The sequence below is a fragment of the Tenrec ecaudatus genome, chromosome 4 (genome assembly GCF_050624435.1).
Source record: "Tenrec ecaudatus isolate mTenEca1 chromosome 4, mTenEca1.hap1, whole genome shotgun sequence".
NCBI classification, from domain to species: domain Eukaryota; kingdom Metazoa; phylum Chordata; class Mammalia; order Afrosoricida; family Tenrecidae; genus Tenrec; species Tenrec ecaudatus.
Genome location: NC_134533.1, coordinates 1,485,244 through 1,504,138, shown reverse-complemented (window position 1 = coordinate 1,504,138; position 18,895 = coordinate 1,485,244). Strand labels below are relative to the sequence as shown.

The 18,895-nt window shown below is 62.7% G+C and overlaps 1 protein-coding gene across 1 annotated transcript; it reads left to right on the top strand.

The window, feature by feature from the left end:
- The first annotated feature begins 1,505 nt into the window (after positions 1 to 1,505).
- On the top strand, positions 1,506 to 18,162 carry DUSP8 (dual specificity phosphatase 8). Its single transcript, XM_075545186.1, has 7 exons — positions 1,506 to 1,617; positions 6,639 to 6,977; positions 8,689 to 8,827; positions 12,602 to 12,768; positions 13,330 to 13,489; positions 14,459 to 14,582; positions 14,770 to 18,162. Exons 2-7 carry the CDS (start codon positions 6,747 to 6,749, stop codon positions 15,797 to 15,799), a joined length of 1,851 nt encoding a protein of 616 aa, XP_075401301.1. The 5' UTR covers positions 1,506 to 1,617; positions 6,639 to 6,746; the 3' UTR covers positions 15,800 to 18,162.
- Positions 18,163 to 18,895: the final 733 nt, after the last annotated feature.

Here is an 18,895-nt window from a genome sequence, read left to right as displayed (position 1 = left end):
GCCCTGAGCCAGGAACACCCCCACCCACATAGCAGGGTGCCCGGCCTCCTACCAAGCTGAGGAGGCCAGCCAGGGTCATTTGTCAGTTTTCTGGTTCCTCTTCTCCAAGCAGAACGGACTGGGGTCCATCGCCCAGGACCTTAATCCCTCCCCAAGGAGGGTGACTACTGGACTGGGGGCTCTGCTGGAGGAAGCCCACCCCTTCTCCATAGGGCAGGCCCAACGCATACAACCTACACCCCAGAGCAATTGCCTCCATAGGACTGGGGGTCTCTGTCCTTTTGTTTAGGGCTGGGTCCTCTGTACCCTGTAGGAGACCTGCCCTGAGAGGAGGTCCCATGGATGGTGGAGCTGCGAGGCCATCCCGACCCCCAGCCCCACCCCACCTTAGGGGCCCTCCATCTCCATGCCGATCCTGGCCGGTCACCCCCCACCCACAGCCACGCGAGTCTCTGGGCCCTGTTAGCTTCCGGGGAACGCACCCCAAGGTGTAATTACATGTGCTGGGTTCCTGCTGCTGACCACCAGCTTCCAGCCAGCCACGTGCCTTCTTTTCCCAGGCTCTGGGCCGACACTGACAGCCTGAGGGCAAGGGATGCAAGCAGGAGGAGCCAGAGGCCTGGGTAGGGAAGGTTTTCACAGCAGTCAAGGGCTGGTTGGCAGTCGGTGGGGCTTGAGGCATAGCACGCGGAAGCGCGTGGGTTTGGGGGACCCCGAGCCCACATAGTTTGTAAGAACGTGGCTTCCCGTTTCCTTTCAAATATAGTGGGAGATAGGGTCCTGGTTCTCACTCCCAAGGGTCGCGGAAAGGGTGGACCGCGGTAAGGCTGGAGCGCTCATGATGGGGGCCTAAGAGCACGGGGTGGGGGTTGGGGTGTGGTCACTGGAACAAAAGCGGACCCTCCTGGGAGAGCTAGCAACCTGGCACCCTCTTGGTGGGCCACTCGGTGAGGCCAGGCCAAGGGGCCAGTGAAGTCGAGTCCAGGCCGGAAGGCTTCCTGGAAGCGGGGGCCCGAGCAAGTCCGCCCTTGACTTGAGACGCGCCGCGCGGGCCCTTTAAGAGCCGCCGCGAGGTGAGGGCGCCAGGCGGAGGGCGAAGGTGGCAGGGCCCGCCCCGCTGGCACCCCAGGCCCCCGGCCACGGCCTCTGCTCGGCCCTGGGAGCCCGGCTCCGCTGACGTCACCTGCCCCCGAGCCGCGAGCGCTGATTGGCTGCAGGTGACGTCAGGGCCCTTTTCGCTCGGCATGACCTCATCCCGGCCGGCGCCCGCCCTCCGCCCCGGGCCTGTCACCGGCGTCCGAGCGCGGCGGCCCAAGCCCGGCCCAAGCCCCGGACCCCGAACCGGACCGGACCGGCCGCGCCCGCCGAGCCCGGGCTGGGATGCGCGCCGCGAGCGCGCGTGCCCGCCCGCAGTGCGCGCGCCCCGGCCCGAGCGAGCGCTCCCCGCGGCGGCGGCGGCGGCGGCGGCGGCGACGGCGACGCGGCCTGCGCGCCCCCCTACGGCCCCTGTCCCGGCTGCACAGGCCCCCGCCGGGCCCATGGGCGGTGCGGCCGAGCGGGCGACCTGAGCGTGTTGCTGCACCCAGGGGCGCCCCGGAGCGGTTAGCGCGGCGCCAGGTGAGCAGCCGGCGGGGAAGGGGTTAACCGGCGGGTTCGGGAGTCGAGGCGCAGCTCCGGGGTCAGCGGTGCAGGGTGGCTGCTCTTGGAGGTGCCTGAGGGCTCGGCGCCCGCAGCCGGAGCACACTTGCTGGGACGGCCGGAGCGTGTCCAGCCCGCCCCCATCCCCCTTTCCCCAGCGACAGCAGCTCCAGGCCATCCAGGCCACCTTCGCCTTTCTCTTGGCAAGTATTTTGGGGGTGGGGGTGGCATCCATCAAAGACGAAAGGGGCCTTTTGGATCCTTTGGGATCTGGCTTCAGACGCCCACCTACAGCCCGGGCTGTGACCCAGAATCGGAGTGGGACCTCCTTTCTGCGCGATGAGGGTGGCTATAGAAAGGCCTTTGACCCGTGAGGGGGTTGGGGGTGTGGGAGGGATGCGGAGGACCGCTGTCCCCCGCTCTGGGCTGTGCACTCGACCTCTGCAGGATAAAGACCAGCCGCGGCTGCAGAGGCCGCGCAGGCGGGGGGGAGGGGCTGGCAGTGCCAGGCTGAACGCCCTAGCCTCCCCAGCTTATCTGCCCACCTGGGGAGCGGGTCCAAGTGGGGTGCCTGCGACCAGAGCATTGGATGACAACAACGGGCTCAACCCCCCACGCAGCGGCCCTTCGCCTCTGGCTCCCCAGCTGCCCGCTGGCTTCTGCAGAAGGCATGGCTTTTGCCTCTGCAGGGAGGTGAGGGATGGAAGGAGACAAGTGGCCCTGGCTTGTTGGCAGGCAGGCTCGGGGTCAGCCGGGTCCCTGCCTTAGGTGCTGGCCCCTGGAGCTTTTGTGGATACCCCAGGGTCCCCCCTCTCCTCCCATCCCTCCCCTCCCCAGGGCTGCCTGTAGCATCCAGTGCCCAAGCCCTGCACAGGCAGATCATGTGACATGGAGCTGGGAGTTCACCCTGGAATCTGGTTGAAATACGTCCTGCTGCAGTTGGCCTAGGGCAGGTTCTGTGGCCCTCGTCGGGAGGAGTGGGTTGTGCGTACAGAGATGGGGGAGATACGGGGTGCCCAAGCCCTGCTGCAGTCACCCTTCGCTGCATGGTGGGGGCAAAGGTAGGGACTCAGGAGGTGTAGCTGGATGCAGGGCTGGATGCAGGGCTGGATCCAGGGGACAGGGGTTCTGGACACGCCTCCCACAGGTGGAGCCACAAGGAAAACAGAGAGGGGAGTCTGATGGGGCAGGAGAGAGGCGAGCCAGCCTGTGACTGTGAGGGCCAAGGCCACCTCAAGCTTGTGACAAGGGGACAGTGGCTGGTAAAAGGCCTGGGCTGTCTGGGTCTATAATGGGAGGCGAGGCAGATGGGCTACAGAAGCAGGTCCCAAATGGTCAGGATCTTGCGCCTCCCCCACCATTCCATCCCATGCTCCAGCCTGAACCCCACTCCCAGAAGCTGAGGGTGGCCAGTCCCCAGCCCGCTGGGTCCCCTTGCAGCCTAACCCTGCTTGGCCTCTCACCATCCAAGCCTGGAACAAAGTGGAGGCCAGCCTGGGCCCTGTCCCAGCGCAGCCCAGGGACAAAGGGGTGTGAGAGGCACGGAGTGGTGGGAAGCCTGGTAGTGCTGTGGCTTCAGCATTGAACCACCAAGGAAGCTAGCAATGCCAATGCCCGGAGCACATATTGGAGCTGGCCGCAGGAAAATGTGGAGGCGGGAAGCCCCTGTCTGTGACTCTCCTGTCCTGGTGGAGGCTATGGATTTGGTTTGGGAGAGTGCATGAGAAGGCAAGTGGTGGGGGCACCCCTCCCTCTCCCCCAGTCCCCTCAGACTCTCTTCCCCAGAGATGGCTGGGCAATGAGGAGGTCTGGGGGCTCCCCACGGTGGGGGGGGGCGCTTTTCCAGGCGCTGGAGTGCAAACAATGCAGAACTATAATGCCCACCCGAAAGTGGGAGCGTCAAGCCTATCAGGAGGGGGCCCTGAAGAAAGGCCTAGCCATCTACTTTCGGGAGCCCCCGCCCCATTCCCCTGCAGAATCCAGTTCTCGGACACACGTGGGGCCGTGAATGGACGTGGACCTTGCCCGCGGGTTTTGTTTTGCCCACGCATGCCAGTCCCCCTGCAGGGTGCTGATCCCGGAGTGTGGGGTGCGCCCAGGTCTCTGGCTGTGACCGGTCACGTGCATGCATGCGTGCTCTGGGGGCCTTGAGTACGCCTCCTGAGGTGAGGCGCCCCTGTGTGCAGAGCGGCGGGGTGAAGAGGTGCGCGCGCAGTCAGCACTTGAGGTCGCAGGTCGTGGAGGTGTGAGCGTGTCTGTGCGTGTGGGCTTGCGGCCATGACCACATGTAAGTGCACACATTCCCCGTGTGTGCTGTGCTGTGGGAACGGCATGCCCACCAGGGCCGGTGTGCCTGCGCAGTGCTCGCCAGGGAGTGTTCCTTTTCCGGCGGGCTCCTGGGGACTGGGCCACTTCAGCCGTTGGGGGGCACCCGGGAGAGGGAGCGGGGAGGCCCTGCTGCTGCCTGGGAGGGGCCTCCTTCTGGCTTTGGGTGGGGAGCAGCTGCCCCCTGGGCTCGCCCAAAGTCCTTTGATAAGAGCAGGTGGGGCTGACCCTGGGGAGCCACTCCCCTCTGCTCCTGGGTGTTGTGTGGCTGAGGGGGTGGGAGTGGAGGGACCTGGTTTGGGAGGGTCTGGGTACAAGGTCCCTGACAGTGCAGTCTCAAGTCCTACCTATAGCGACCTTCATCCGCGCATGCTGCCAGGAGCGCAAGCGAGCGCTCCCTGCAGCTCTCTGCCCTGTAGTAAGCTCCAGGGCAGGCAGGCCAGGACAAGAGGGCATGCGTGCCGGGCCGGTGGGCTGGGTCCCTGGCGGGCACCTGCTCCGGGTGGGCCAGAGCGAGGGGGAGGGGCCTTGGTGACTCCGCAGCCGGAGCCTGCTCGGTGGCTGCTGCGGCAGGAGCAGCGGTTGCCTGGCACCTCTGCTGTTGCCATGGCGACGGCGGAGGCGCTAACTTACTAATGAGTCCCCCTCGGCTGCAAAGAGCAGTGCTGCAGTGGCTAATAGGGCCGAGCTGGGAGGATGCCTTGGGAGTCAGCACGGGCCAGGTAGCAGGCAGAGGGGCCCATCTGCCCACCCTCTAGCCTTGCCCACTGGCCCCCACCTCTGGACTCCCCTCCCAGGACTATGCCCCCCCTCCAGCACACCCATCCTCCAGCCTTGATTTCTGGGGCATTGCTCCTCCTAGGACCCCAACTGCTCTGTACCCCCAGAGGGTGGGCACTGGGCTCCCATGGGCTAAGACCGGCAATGACTGCAGTATCAGCTGTAGGGCCCCCTCCACAGGGTCCCAGGCCTGGGTCTCATGCAGCCCCTGGGTCTCAGAGCCTGCCTCATGGTCCCAAGTTCCCAGGGAAGGAGAACTCTGCCCCTCACCTTGACAGCCTGTCACCAGGGGGGTGGGGGGTGCCCAGAAGTATTTGCGAAATCAGACAGCAGTGGGATGGTGATACCCCTCACTGGATGGGGCCCTTCTTCAGGCCAGCAGATGCCCCTTGGAGGGATAGGCAGAGACCCCTCAGCAGGCAGAGATATCCACCCTCCCTATCATCTTTGCCTCGTGTGGTCCAGGTGCCCCCACAGCGGAAAAGACCCAGAGGATACTGGGGCTGTGGGGGTGGGTGGGTCTGTCCACCAACCCCCATGTCTCTGACACTGACCAGGCACATGGCCACCCAGATCTTGGGTCCGCAGCCTCTAGCTGCCTGTCCAGCCAGGACGACATTAGGTCCAAGTGGGAGGGGACAGCCAAGCTGGAGTCAGGGAGGGCCAGATGGGGGGAATAAAGTGGAGTGAGAATCTTGGGGCCGCCCACCTTGTTCTGGAGCTTGGCCAAGTGGTGTGTAGCCCACACCTGCTACTATGAGACCCCTGCCCCCCACCTCCTCTCCCGTGGCTCTGGGGCCCCCAAAATTGTTAAGGGTCAAGGATGATGGATGGAACTCCAGCCTGGGGGCCACTGATGTTACATAATTGTGATGAGTCTGAGAACTAGGGGCCTCTCTGGGGATCCCTCTGTCTGCCTGTATTCTTGGATCCCATACTGGGGGTAGGGGGGGGAAGGGTCCTCTGGGAAGGAGGCCTCCAGGGGGGCTAGGAGGTCCTGGTTCCATGGGCCCCCTTTACATGTGACCTTCCACTGACAACACTCTAACACTGAGCCTCAGTTTCCCCCATATTTAAAGCAAGCTCATCATACTGGGGTGTGGGGGTTATGATACCTGGGGTGGGCTAGAGAAGGTCCCATCCTAGTAGGAGTGGGGACTCAGGGACTAACAGTGTAGGGTAAGGCAGAGACTGGACCCCAAGAGGAGGGTCTGGAGCCCACAGGTCCCCAGGATCTGCCCCCCTCTTTCCTCCGTACACTCCTTAGCCTAAGGTTGGGAGGTCCGGCTGGGAGGGACCCAACATTCAGAGGGGCTCAAGTGTGCAGATGTTCATCCTCTGATGCCCTCGCCCCAGATCACCCTGATGTCCCCAGCGCTACAACCCTTGTGGGGCACCTGCTCCTCACTATTCCTGCAAGTGTGTGGGACACCAGTGGGGACAGTGGTGGTGGCTGGGGACCCCCACCCAATTCCCCTCCGAGCCCCACCTGTGGAGTGCAAACCACTGTCCACCTCCATGAGCCTCCCCACTGCCCCTGGCTTGTTGGGGCTCCAGGATCGTGGGCTCAGAGCTGCTGTCCACAGGGTTGTGGGAGGCTAGAAGGGTGCTGAGGAAGGGTGGAGTGGGTGACGGTTGGCACAGGATGGGAACATCTTTGGGTCTGTGACTTCCTGCTGAGGAGGGCAGTACAGTGGCCCCCACAACCCAGAGGGGACAAGCTTTCCCAGAAGGGCGTGCCATTTTGTGGACACCAGTCTGACTCCCTCCCCCATAAAGCTGGTCGGACTTGGTCTTCCTAAAGCAGCCAGAGGAACCACACTGGGTGTCCCAGCCCACCCCCCAGCCCCTCTGAGTCTGGGCTTACCCTGCTGACCTCCCTTTCACCCCCACAGGTCTGACACCATGCCCAGTCATTCCAAACTCTAGGCCAGAACCTGGGCCATTGGACAGCCCCTCCTCGCTTCAGGGGTCCCTCCCTTCTCCCACCCCAACTGCCCACTATGGCTGGGGACCGGCTCCCACGGAAGGTGATGGATGCCAAGAAGCTAGCCAGCCTGCTGCGGGGCGGGCCCGGGGGGCCACTGGTCATCGACAGCCGCTCCTTCGTGGAGTACAACAGCTGGCACGTGCTCAGCTCCATCAACATTTGCTGCTCCAAGCTGGTGAGGCGCCGGCTACTGCAGGGCAAGGTCACCATCGCCGAGCTCGTCCAGCCCGCCTCTCGAAGTCAGGTACCAGCCAGGCCACGCAGGACCCCACCTAGGGTCCTCACGTCCCTGAGACCCCCGCCTCCTCCAGGGGTTCCCACCTCCTCTGGGGCCCCCACCTCCTCTAGGAGCTCCCCACTACCTACAGACCCCTCACCCCTGAGCCATCTGCCAGTCCCTCAGCACTGCACAGATGCCCCCCTGTGGGATACCCCTCCCCCAGCACTGGCTCTTTCTGGTTTGTGTTCAGCCCCACAGGGGTGACCTCATTTGTGCCCCACATCCCTGGCCCATTTGGGACACAGAGTAACTGGGGGTGAAGTGGGTGTGCAGACTGCCGTGGGGCTTGGGCAGTGCAGATGCACATGGGGGACAGGATTGCGGGGTCTGCAGGCCTGGGGGGTGGCCCAGAGGTCCGTGGAGAGCTGTGTAGTCACCACCCAGCTAATGCTCACGCTTGAACTTCCGTAGGCTTTTCGAGGGAAGCCACAGCACTGCCCTCCACCCAGCGCAGACCCCATCCAGGCTCGCCCATCTTGCACGTGGCCCCTTTGCTTCTTCCTCTGGGAAAGCTGGCCTGGGGGCTGGGGGGCTGGGGTGCGGGTTTCTAGGGTCCTCTCTCTGCATGCTGCAGAGCAAGGTCACACGGCCTGCCTTGACCTTGGCCATGTAGTGTTTCGGAGAGGACTGTGCTGCGTGAAAGTGCTACACCGTGATCCCTCAGCTGGTGGAGCAGACTCGGTTCATAGACCAGCTCAATGGCCTACTTAGCCACCCCTCTGCCTTCCCGCCTGGGGGCCTCCGTGGCTCCCAGAAACACTGGAGGTTAACCGGTGGGCTGCAATGTCAACTGTTCAAAGCCAGTAGTCCCTCCTTAGGAGAAAGAGGCGGCTTTCTGCACCAGCGTCTGGAAACCCTGTGGAGCAGTTTACTCTGTCCTCTGGGGTCAGTGGGAGTCGGCCGCCACTCTACCACAGTAGTGGACGCTGAGCTGGCTGAGTGGTGGTCTCTGACCCCTCCACCAGGCGAGCACCTGGAGAATCCCCAGAGACAGCAAATTCTGTTTCTGGGAAGAAACCACCAAGACAGTGGGTTTGGAAGGGGAGCGCCCCCCTTCTTCACTGCCTCCCCAGCCTCAGGAATGCCACCTCTGTGGCCTGGGGGGCGGGAGGTGGCACCGGGTGGCTTAGAGGGAGAGCTGAGGTCTGCGCGCACACGCAGACCCAGGTGGGGCAGCCCTGTATGGGGCGCCCCACCCCCCCACCCATCCAGCAGAGCCGCTCCAGAGGCCCCCAGGCAGGGAATCCGTCAGTGATTAAAGGCCCAGCGAGGACGCGGCCAGAGCGCGTTCCCATTGGCTGCCGGTGACATCATCCGCGGCTGGCAGCAGGACTGCGCGTGCTGGGGGCGGGGCCACGGCGCTCCTGAGTAGTCTCTACTCCGCATCCGCGCCTGGTGGCCCACACAGATCCCAGGAGAGGGGAGTCCCTCTTCCACGCTGTCTTCTGAGCAGCAGCCTCCGGGGTTCCCCTGCAGCTTCAGCTTAGGGGCGCTGGGGGCGGGGCTAGCTCAGTTGCTGCTGTCCAGGTGTGGGGGTACCGGGCAGGGAGGCTAGTGCCTGCTCTGGCCCTGCCCACAGGCAGCAAGGTGACAGCTCCTTACCCTGGGCTGGTGGACATGGGCAGCAGCAGCACGGGGTGGCCGAGCCCCTGACCTCTGTCCGCATGCCCACCAGGTGGAGTCGGCAGAGCCCCAGGACGTGGTGGTCTATGACCAGAGCACACACGACGCCAGCGTGCTGGCCGCGGACAGCTTCCTCTCGCTGCTGCTCAGCAAACTGGACGGCTGCTTCGACAGCGTCGCCATCCTTACTGGTGAGTCCCAGGTCCCTGGCATGGTCTGGGGAAGGGGGGGCACAGTCCGTACCACTCTCCACCACCCTGCCCCCACAGCACCCCAGATCCTTCTCCCCCCCCACCCCCTGGCCTCCACCCCCCCTCCCCTGGGCCCTCTGGTGGAACCAGAAGAGGGGAATTAGACGGAGGTGTGCACCCCTCCCAGACTCCAGGCCTGGTGGCGGTGTCCCTCTTCCATCTGGAAAGCTCCAGCTGACACAGAGTTCAGCTGGTACAGGGAAATCCCCAGAAAGATTGACTCAGTCCCTGCCGTTCGCCTAGCAACAACCTAGCCAATCACAGCTGCTACCAGAGGATAAGCAGAGACCGCCACCTCCCCACCCCCAACTGACCCATTCTCCAAAAGCACCTGGCCAACCAGCCCTGCACAGACACATGCACATGCTCGCACATGACACGCTCACGTGCACACGCCCCCCTCGAACACTTATGCATATGCAACACCCTCCACACACGCACACACACACATGCACACTCCCCACAAACACGCACATGTATGCACATGTGTGCACCCACACTCGCACATGCACACTCTACACAGACACATGCACATGAACACACTCTACACTCACACACACAAACATACACACACTGCCCACACAAGCACACGGGTTCAGTGAGGGTTCTAGATGGTCCTATCCTAGGAGAGCCACATGGGGAAAGCTTCCGTGACCCCACCCCACCAGAGGGTAGGAGCCTAGTGGGGCTGGTCTGTGTTGGGGCTAGCAGGGGTACATGCCAGGTGAGGGTGGGCATGGGGGACGTGGAGGTGCTGTCCCAAGCCCCCTCCCTCATGGCAATCAAGTGCTGACCTAAGTCTCAGAGGGTCCTGGTCAGACGTCAGGGGCTAGGGGTCACTTTATAAGGTGATACCCCCACCAGGCAGACCCAGGTGAGCCCAGTCTACCACGAGAGAGAATGCAGAGGGGAAGATGTGGAGGTAGGGCAGGGGTGAGGCTGGAGTAGGTGGCAGATTTCAGACAGGTGTCAGTGCCAGGGCAAGCTGGCAGAGAGCCTAGAGACGGGGCTGGGAGGGTCAGCAGACCTGGCAGAGCAGCAGAGTGGGTTTGCTTCAGGGGACAGGGAACCTGCCATCGGTTGCAGTAGCTGGCACCACTGTCAGTCTTCTCCCTCCATCTGGGGCCAGAGCTCTGCATGCAGGGCCACCCAGCCCCTACCAGCTCTCATATTCCTTGGCTGATGGCCCCATCATCCCCAATTCTGTGTCCTCCCCTCCTGTCTCTGTGTCACTTCTAGAGGCACCACTCATGGAGGGAGCATTTGTGCCCCCCTGTGTCCCCTCCACCTGAACTTAACTGCTTCCCCCTACAGGGTCCTAGTTCCAAACAAGGTCACTGCCACGGGGGCCAGGGCCAGGACTCAGGTGTGTCTTTTGGGGACCATTCACACCATGACACTGACTCTGTCTGAGACTGTCTGCCCACAGTGAGGGTGGTGACGTCACTGTAGCCCTCTCCCCAGGCCACATAGGTGGGAAGCAGCCCCAGCCTGGGGAAGGGACTTGCCCATGGTTTCTGGTGAGAGTGGAGACAGAGGCCACCCTAAGCCAGCACTAGTCCTTTCCCTTGGCACACAGGTCAGTGGGGTGGCCAGATGGGAGTCTGTACCTCTCCCTTGGGCACAATGTGTAACACCCCAATAGAGGTATGTGAGCATCTGGGCTCCCTCCACCAAGTCCCCAAGGCTACCACATTCTCCTCAGCAACCACAGGCTGCTCTCAGCCAGGGCACACCTGGGCCCTCTGCAAGCCTGCTTTGCCCAGTCGCATGCACACAGACATGCACAGGACCACCTCATGCTCATGTGCACACACAGACATGCACGGGACCAGCATGCACATAGTCAGGGCCACTGTGTGCACACAGATATGCACAGGACCGGCGTGAATATACACAGGTTCACCACATGCACACACAGAGACAGACATGTACACAACCACCACACACACATGTACCAGACCACTGTGCATAACATGCACACACAACACAGATGGGGAGGCACAGACATGACCGGGAGCAGTAGGCTCACAGAGCCATGCCCAGGGCCTCCGGCCTATGCCCTGAGACCAGACCCACCAAGGGCTGGCCACCCACTCAGATGGCAGCTCAGCGGGCACTGTGCGCACAGGCCACCCATTTCTGCCCTCTCCCTCCTCCAGAGGGAGCCCCACCATGGCTGTCACTTGAGGGAGGGTGCTCAGAAGCCTTGAGGCGCCCCACCACCATTCCGCTCCCCTCCTGGCCTCCCTGTCCCTGGTGAAATTCAACTGCACTAGCCAAGCAGCTCAGAGGATGGGGCACAAGCAAGGGAGGCTGGAGGGGTGTGTCTGGGTCTCGGCTGGCCCCACGCTCCCCAGCCCTGAACACCCAGCTCATGCTCAACCCCTGCTGGCAGGACCAGGAAATTCTGGAAGGGACACCTCCTCCATGCCTCCCCGGCCCCCATCACTGCCCCCACCCCCACAGCTGCTGCCTCCACTCCCCTCAGGGTCCAGCTCCCATGGGGCTCAGGGTGCCCCTTCAGACGTTCTGATGGGAGGTACCTACAGTTTGGCCCCTGGAGTGTGGTCAAGAATAAAGGTGGGGCCCCAGGTTTCTCCGTCCTTGGGGTCATTGGGCCCCTGGTCACTGACTGCCTCGGAGGGACAGGGTGGAAACTACTTTTGGGGCCTGGGGTCCGAGCACCACCCTTCCCACCCCCTCCCTCTGGTGGGTGGCTTTGTGGCCTCTGTGTGATACATGAGATCGGCTGTGCTTGTGGCCAGCGGCACATCACACGCAGAAGGACCACCTGCGCCCAGCAGTGTGGTCAGCTTGCGGCACCGACTCCCTCCCGCTGCCAGGTACTGGGGTGTGCTCAGTGCTGCCAATCAGCTGATTGGAGCCACAGGTCACTCCCAGCACCAGGACCAGCCCTCCGAGTCTGGCTGGCTGTGCCAGCCCTGTGACAAGACCACCCACAAGCCCCTTGCAGTCAGAGGAGTGCTGTGCTCCTTGGGGACACACACTGGCTCTGGGACATGCCTGGGACTAGGAACCAACGGATAGGTTCCTTCTGCCTCACCCGTGGGCTAGGACACCTGCACGAGTCGGGAGCAGCAAGGACGGAGCTGGCCCCACTGTACGCTTTGCAGTCCCTGTCCCCAGGGTGGACTGTAGCCAGAGCCACAGCACAGATGTCCCTGCAGGCAATGCCAACCCGGGGGGTGGGGGGGAGGTGATGTCATGCAGGGGGAGGGGCCCTCAGAAGCCCAGGCCTCCTGGTCCTGGCACGTCAGTCCGGCCAGGGGCCCCTGCCAGCTTAAGGCCAGGATTGCATCAGCGCAGGTGCAGGAAGCATGGCCTGGCCACTGGCCATGGTGTTGGGAGCTGGGAGACAAGCTCCCATCGGGGTTACATGAGCCAGATTCCCACTCAGGACCCTGGTGGTTGGGGCCCCACGCCTGGCTGCCCTTCCACCACAGTCACTTTTATGGGCATTGCCCATGGCATCCTCAGCCAGCCCCTAATTAGTCAGTGGAGTCGCCTGTGGGTAGGCAGCAGCCTGTAGCCACTGTGGTCAGAGTCAGCGTCCACATGTGAACAGTGGCAGGCTGCCTCTACTGCAGGTGCCGTGGCTGGAAACAGGCTCTGGGGGGAGGGGGCCACACTGGGTCACCTGTCATAATGGCCTCCTGCTGACCACATGCTCCATGGCCCCCTCCTCTGCAGGTGGCTTTGCCACCTTCTCTTCCTGCTTCCCCGGCCTCTGCGAGGGCAAACCGGCCACCCTGCTGCCCATGAGCCTCTCCCAGCCCTGCCTGCCGGTGCCCAGCGTGGGCCTGACCCGCATCCTGCCTCACCTCTACCTGGGCTCTCAGAAAGATGTCCTGAACAAGGTGTGTGGCCATCAGGGGCTCTGGTGGGAGGCAGGGAGCTGGGGGCTGAGGTGGGCCGTGGACAGGAGTAGACTGGGCTGGGGGGGGGAGGGGTGGAACCCACAGGGTCTGGGAGACCTGGAGGGGGTTGGGCTGAGTTACAATGGCGTAGGAATGCCCCACTGCTGATGTCACCTGGCCCCTGGCCAGCCCTGAAATGATCTGTAATAAAAATGGTGAGGAGGGAGAAGGCATTCGGAGGGTTCCCTCTGGCTGCCCCGAAGACCTCCCGGCCACCCTCCCCCCACCCAGGACTGTGGGTGGGGACATAGCCAGAGACCTTGGCAAGGAGGGGGTCTGTGCGTGTCAGCAGGGGCAGAGCTGGACTCCTGACCAAGCCCCCACACATGTCATGCCTGACCCAAGCTCACCTAGCATGCTTCTCAGGTGACTCACGGCACCCTACACAGGGAGCAGTCAGCCCAAGCGTCAAATTCCTGGGTCTTGCGCAGCTCCACAGAAGGTTTCTCTCCTTCTTATGATACTCCCCCGTTCCCTTCCTCCTCCTGCCTCCGACCCCAGGATTTGATGACCCAAAACGGAATAAGCTACGTCCTCAACGCCAGCAACTCCTGCCCCAAGCCGGACTTCATCTGTGAGAGCCGCTTTATGCGCGTCCCCGTCAATGACAGCTACTGTGAGAAGCTGCTGCCCTGGCTGGACAAGTCGGTGGAGTTCATCGGTGAGCAAGGGGGGGTGGCCACAGCGGTGGGCGCACTCATCCATTCGGGGAGCCAGCAGGGCAGTCTGCGGTGTGCATGAGTATGCAGGAGTAGGAGGGGCCTGCATGGGCACATGTATTCATGTCAGTACAGTAACTAGTGTGGGCGCACACTGTAAAGTCTGGTGTGCAGATATGCTGTATATGTGCGTGTGGCTGGGCTGTGTGTGTCTGTGAGTATCCATGTGTGTGTGGCAAGGATGTACGTGCATGTGTCACAGCTATGTCTGTGTGGTCCATGCACACGTGTCCATGTACTGAGCTTGTGCATGCATGTGTAGGAGTGGCCAGCATCAGCGCATGTAGTCATGTGCACACAGTAGCTCCTTTGTGCATACACTGTGTATCAGCTGGTGTGCATACATGCTGTATATCCATGGAGGCGGCTGAGATGCCTGCGTGTGAGTGTGCACATGTGTATGTGTATCAAGCTTGTGTGTACATGTGTAGGAGTGGCTAGCATCAGCACGTGTTTGTATTTGTGTGTGTGCCATACTTCGTTTATGTACGTGCCGTGTAGCCTAATGTGGGTGCATGCTGTACATACTGGGATGTACGCATGTACATGTTCTGAGCTGGTACATGCATGTGTAGGAGCAGCCCGCATCAGCACATCTATTTGTGGGTGCACATGTAGCGGGTAGCTGTGCACGCACTGTGTGTGTCTGGTGCGTGTGCACACTGTGTGTGTGTGTGCAGCTGGGGTGTGTGTGTGTGTGCCTGCATACTCGTGAGTGTGCTTGTGTGTGTGCTGCCACGCACGCAGTGTCCCCCAGAGGGCAGCCACTCCTGCCCGAAGGAGGGCACCGCAATCTGAGAAGCAGCTGGTGACTTGGCAGGAAGGGGGCGGGTCCCCTAAGGCTACTGCCTTGGTGAGGAGGGGCATTGGAACCCCAGGCCTCCCCCACACCACTGCCAACCTGCCCCTAGATAAAGCCAAGCTGTCCAGCTGCCAAGTCATCGTCCACTGTCTAGCCGGCATCTCCCGCTCCGCCACCATCGCCATCGCCTACATCATGAAGACCATGGGCTTATCCTCAGATGAGGCCTACAGGTAGCCACCCATCCCGGGCCCTTCCCCGGGGCCACCTCATTCCCCCCCCCTGCACACACACACACACACACACACACACACACACACACACACACCCGCCCCAGGGCTGGCCGCTGGGTGTGGGGCTCACTCAGGGGCAGAGACAGGCGGTCAGGGCCCTGCCTCATCCTGCCCACCCTGCCCCCAGGTTCGTGAAGGACCGGCGCCCCACCATCTCTCCCAACTTCAACTTCCTTGGCCAGCTGCTGGAGTATGAACGCAGTCTGAAGCTGCTGGCTGCCTTGCAGGCCGACGGGACGCCCCTCCCGGGCCCCTCAGCCCCTCTGCCGCCGCTGCCACCACCTACCTCAGAGAGCGCCCCCGCCGCCGCCCCCGGAGCCTGGGAGAGCTCGCCCGCCACAGTCGGGGAGCCCCTGGCACAGGCCTCCGCCCCGGCCACCAGCGCCCTGCAGCAGGGCCTGCGAGGCCTGCACCTCTCCTCCGACCGCCTGCAGGACGCCAACCGCCTCAAGCGCTCCTTCTCGCTGGACATCAAGTCGGCCTACACACCCAGCCGGCGGCCCGACGGCCCCGAACCCCCGGACCCAGGAGAGGTCCCCAAGCTCTACAAGCTGGACGGCCCGGGGGGCGCGCTGGGCCTGCCCTCACCGAGCGCAGAGAGCCCGGACCTGGCGCCCGAGGCCCGCCCGCGGCCCCGCCGGCGCGCGCGGCCCCCCGCCGGCTCCCCTGCACGCTCGCCCGCCCACGGCCTGGCCCTGAACTTCAGCGACGCGGCCCGGCAGACTCCGCGGCACGGCCTGTCGGCGCTCTCGGCACCCGGACTGCCCGGCCCCGGACAGCCGGCCGGCCCTGGGGGCTGGACGCCGCCGCTGGACTCGCCCGGCACGCCGTCGCCCGATGGGCCCTGGTGCTTCAGCCCCGAGGGGGCGGGCGGCGTGGGCGGCGCGCGCTTCGGGCCCTTCGGCCTGCCGGGTGCGCAGAACGCGGGCGGCGGGGGCAGCGACCTGCGGCGGCGGGAGGCGGCGCGGGCCGAGCCCCGGGACGCTCGGACCGGCTGGCCGGAGGAGCCGGCCCCCGAGACGCAGTTCAAGCGCCGCAGCTGCCAGATGGAGTTCGAGGAGGGCATGGTGGAGGGGCGCGCGCGCGGCGAGGAGCTGGCCGCCCTGGGCAAGCAGGCCAGTTTCTCAGGCAGCGTGGAGGTCATCGAAGTGTCCTGACGGCAGGCCGGGACCGACCAGCGGGGCCCCAGGGCTCCGGCGGCGCGACCGAGATGCGGATTCTTTCTGGGACCCAGCAAGAAGGAGGGGTCCTCGCGGTTTTTATGGAGAAGCAAATATTTCGGTTTTTTATTTATTGAAGTTGTTCGTCTGGCAGTGAGAAGCACCGAAGCAGGTGGCCCTCGGTTTTTACTGTCTGGTATTTGAACTGAAACGCTGGTTTCTAAGCAATATGAGGCCATCTGCGGCCAGAGCTGGGTGCCAGGCCTGGGCCCCTCCCCGGCCCCCACCCCACAGGAAGCCCTTGCGTGCACTTTTTACATAAGAAAAAGGGAGGAAAGGGAAGAAAAGAAAACAAAAAAACACAACCTTCTTTGCCACAAACTGAGCCACAGAACCTCCTGCCCCCCACCCCCTCCTCTCCCCTCCAGCCCCCTCCTCTCTGCTCCTTTCTCCCGCTCTGCACCAAAGCCATAGGATTTGGGGGCGGGAGGAGGGGGCAGGGAGGCTGGCCCCAAGAGCCAGGGGGTGACCAAGGATGCCTGGCCAGACCCCTTGACGGTTTAGTGGCCATCCCCACCTCCCACCCACCTCAGACCAGGTCCCTGTTAGTCTTCTGGGCATTGGCTGGACAGGGTCAGGGTTTAGGGGGGTGGTGAATGGACCAGTGGGGATCTCCATAGAGGGGCCTCTTGTGGGTGGTCCAGTGATGCAAGCCCCCAGGGTGGGTGGGATGGGACTCCTGGACTTCCTGGAGACTGACCCCCTTGTAGCTCCTGGACTGTCGCCCACCCTCCTAGCCCCTGCCCTGGGGGAAAAACAGCAGGGGGAGTGGTGCCTATCTCAAGGCCAGAGGAGTGGAGTGAGCAGTGCCCAGAGCCGTGTCATGCCCCCGCCAGCTCCAGGCCCCTGGGAAGCAGGTGGATGCAGGGGTATACCTGTGGGCAGAGGTGCCAGAGCAAACCGGTCTTGCTTTGGGAGGTGGGGACCTAGCACCACTCAGACCCTTATCCTTGGGTGGCGGTGGACAGTCCTTGCGTTGAGAGAGCTGTCTCTGGGCACATAGAGGTAATAGGTGCCCCATGTCTGCCCCACATCTTGGAGGGCGAGGCGGTAGGGTGGGTAGCCTCCCAGGGTAGAAAGCCCTCTGCACAGCCCCCTCCCAGAGCTGCTCCCCTCAGAAGGCTCCCATGGTATCTGCAGGCCACAGGCCTGCCCCCCATCCCACCCCCAGCCAGGAGCTGAGGACAGGAGAAAAGCCCCAGAGATCCCCTGGGGCCCCAAGGCTTTGGGGGCACTGATCTCTGGGTTTGGTGATGGGGATGGGTGGCCCCAGGCAGGACAGGGTCCCCATGCCCCCGGAGCTGCACCCCTCCCCCGTTCCCTCTCTGTACTTCTTTTGCCCCCAGTCCTCCTCAAAGCGAAAGTCCTTTTCCTGTCCTCGTCCCACCTCCCCCATCCCCGCTCCCCAAGAAAATAAGCTATCATTGTTGTATTTGCAATCTACGGATTAGAGGTTTAAGTATTTATTATCATTGGTTAATTATTATTATTATTATTAATTATGTAAATGTGCCCCCATCTGTCTGTCTGTCGCATCGGGTGACCCTGGGTGTGGAGGACGCACTGAACCCCTTCTCGACACCCCCCACCCCTCCCTGTGCTGTCCGGGAGACAGTGGTCTGGGGCTCATGGTTGGGCCCTGAAACCCAGGAGGCAGGTCCCCCGGCCCCACTTTCTCCCACCCCTTCCTATCCCCAGGCCACCTCCTTCGCGGTGGCTTCCCCTGAGATGTGGGGGCCTCAGGGCCTTAATCTGTCCTGGTTCTTGCTCTTAAGGCATTGATCACCCCCAAGTAAACAGCCCAGGGCAGGAGATAGGCCTATCTGCCCCCACTGTTCAGTGTGGGAAGGGCCGGACCACAGAATCCTTGCCAAACCTCTGCCCACCCTGCCCCAGCTCAGTGGTTGGCATGGGGGCTCCCCCCCTAGAATGTACCTGCCCCTTCTGCGGCTTTCTGGGAACAGCAGCTGCAGGGAGGAGGCAGGTCCCCCTCAGGCCCTCTGGGGGGGGGCTGGCCACCCCCAACCCCTCCTGCCTCAGACATGAACTGAGAGAGGCCAAACCTTCCGCTCTGTCCGTCCATCTGTCCTGTCCCTCCTTTTGTATTTGGAAACAATGTGTTGTAATAAATCCGGACATGGATGTTTCTCCGGACTCCAGCGGCCTCTTTCTTGGGCTGGTGAAGGGCAGAGGGGGCACAGGGATGAGAGACTTAGGGGTCCCAGGGACAGTGCTGAAGAGCAGCGCCTGTGGAGCTGGGGGCTTCTGTGTTGGGTCTGAGTAGCCTTTGTGGACCCACAGCCACGCACAGAACTCCAAGGCGGGGCAGGGTGGGAGGCAGGGGCGGGAATCTGGGAGGGGCACCTCCATGCTCATCTGGTCAACAAGTGTCACAGCCCCCAGCCGCACCCCTCAGGAGAAGTACCAACACACCAAACCAAAAACCCATGCTGTCCCGTCGGTTCTGACTCCATGTGACGCGTTCTGTGGTGTCAGGACTGTCCATCTGAATGGGGGCACTCATCTTTCTCCCTCAGAGTAGCTAGTGGGCTCGAACCACTGACCTTGGGGTTATCAACCCAATGCCAGGCTCACAGTGCCACCAGGGCTTCTGTGTGGTTTTTACGTAATAGGCAACGTTTAAACCACCCACTGAGCAGGGAAGTGAGAACTCAGCAAAGCGGACACGGACAGGGAGAGGCTGGTGGAGATGGGAGACTGCAACTCCGTGTCCCAACTCCTTGTCTACTCTGTGCTCTTCCCCTGCTCTTGGACGGGGCTCCTGGGGGTTTCATTTGCTGTCACCATGGGGGGTGGTACCATTTTCTTCACAAGAAACCCGGGCTAGGTGAGTCCATAGCAACAGTAAGTAGAGTCATCGCTCCTGAGGGTGATGGCAGGGGGTTGGGGGGTAATGGGGAGCTAAGAAGGGGGACGAGAATGAAGAAAGTGTTCTCAAATTGATTGTGGCCATGACTGCACAACCCTTTTTAATATATTTAAGCCGTTGAACTGTACGGTACGTGGATTATA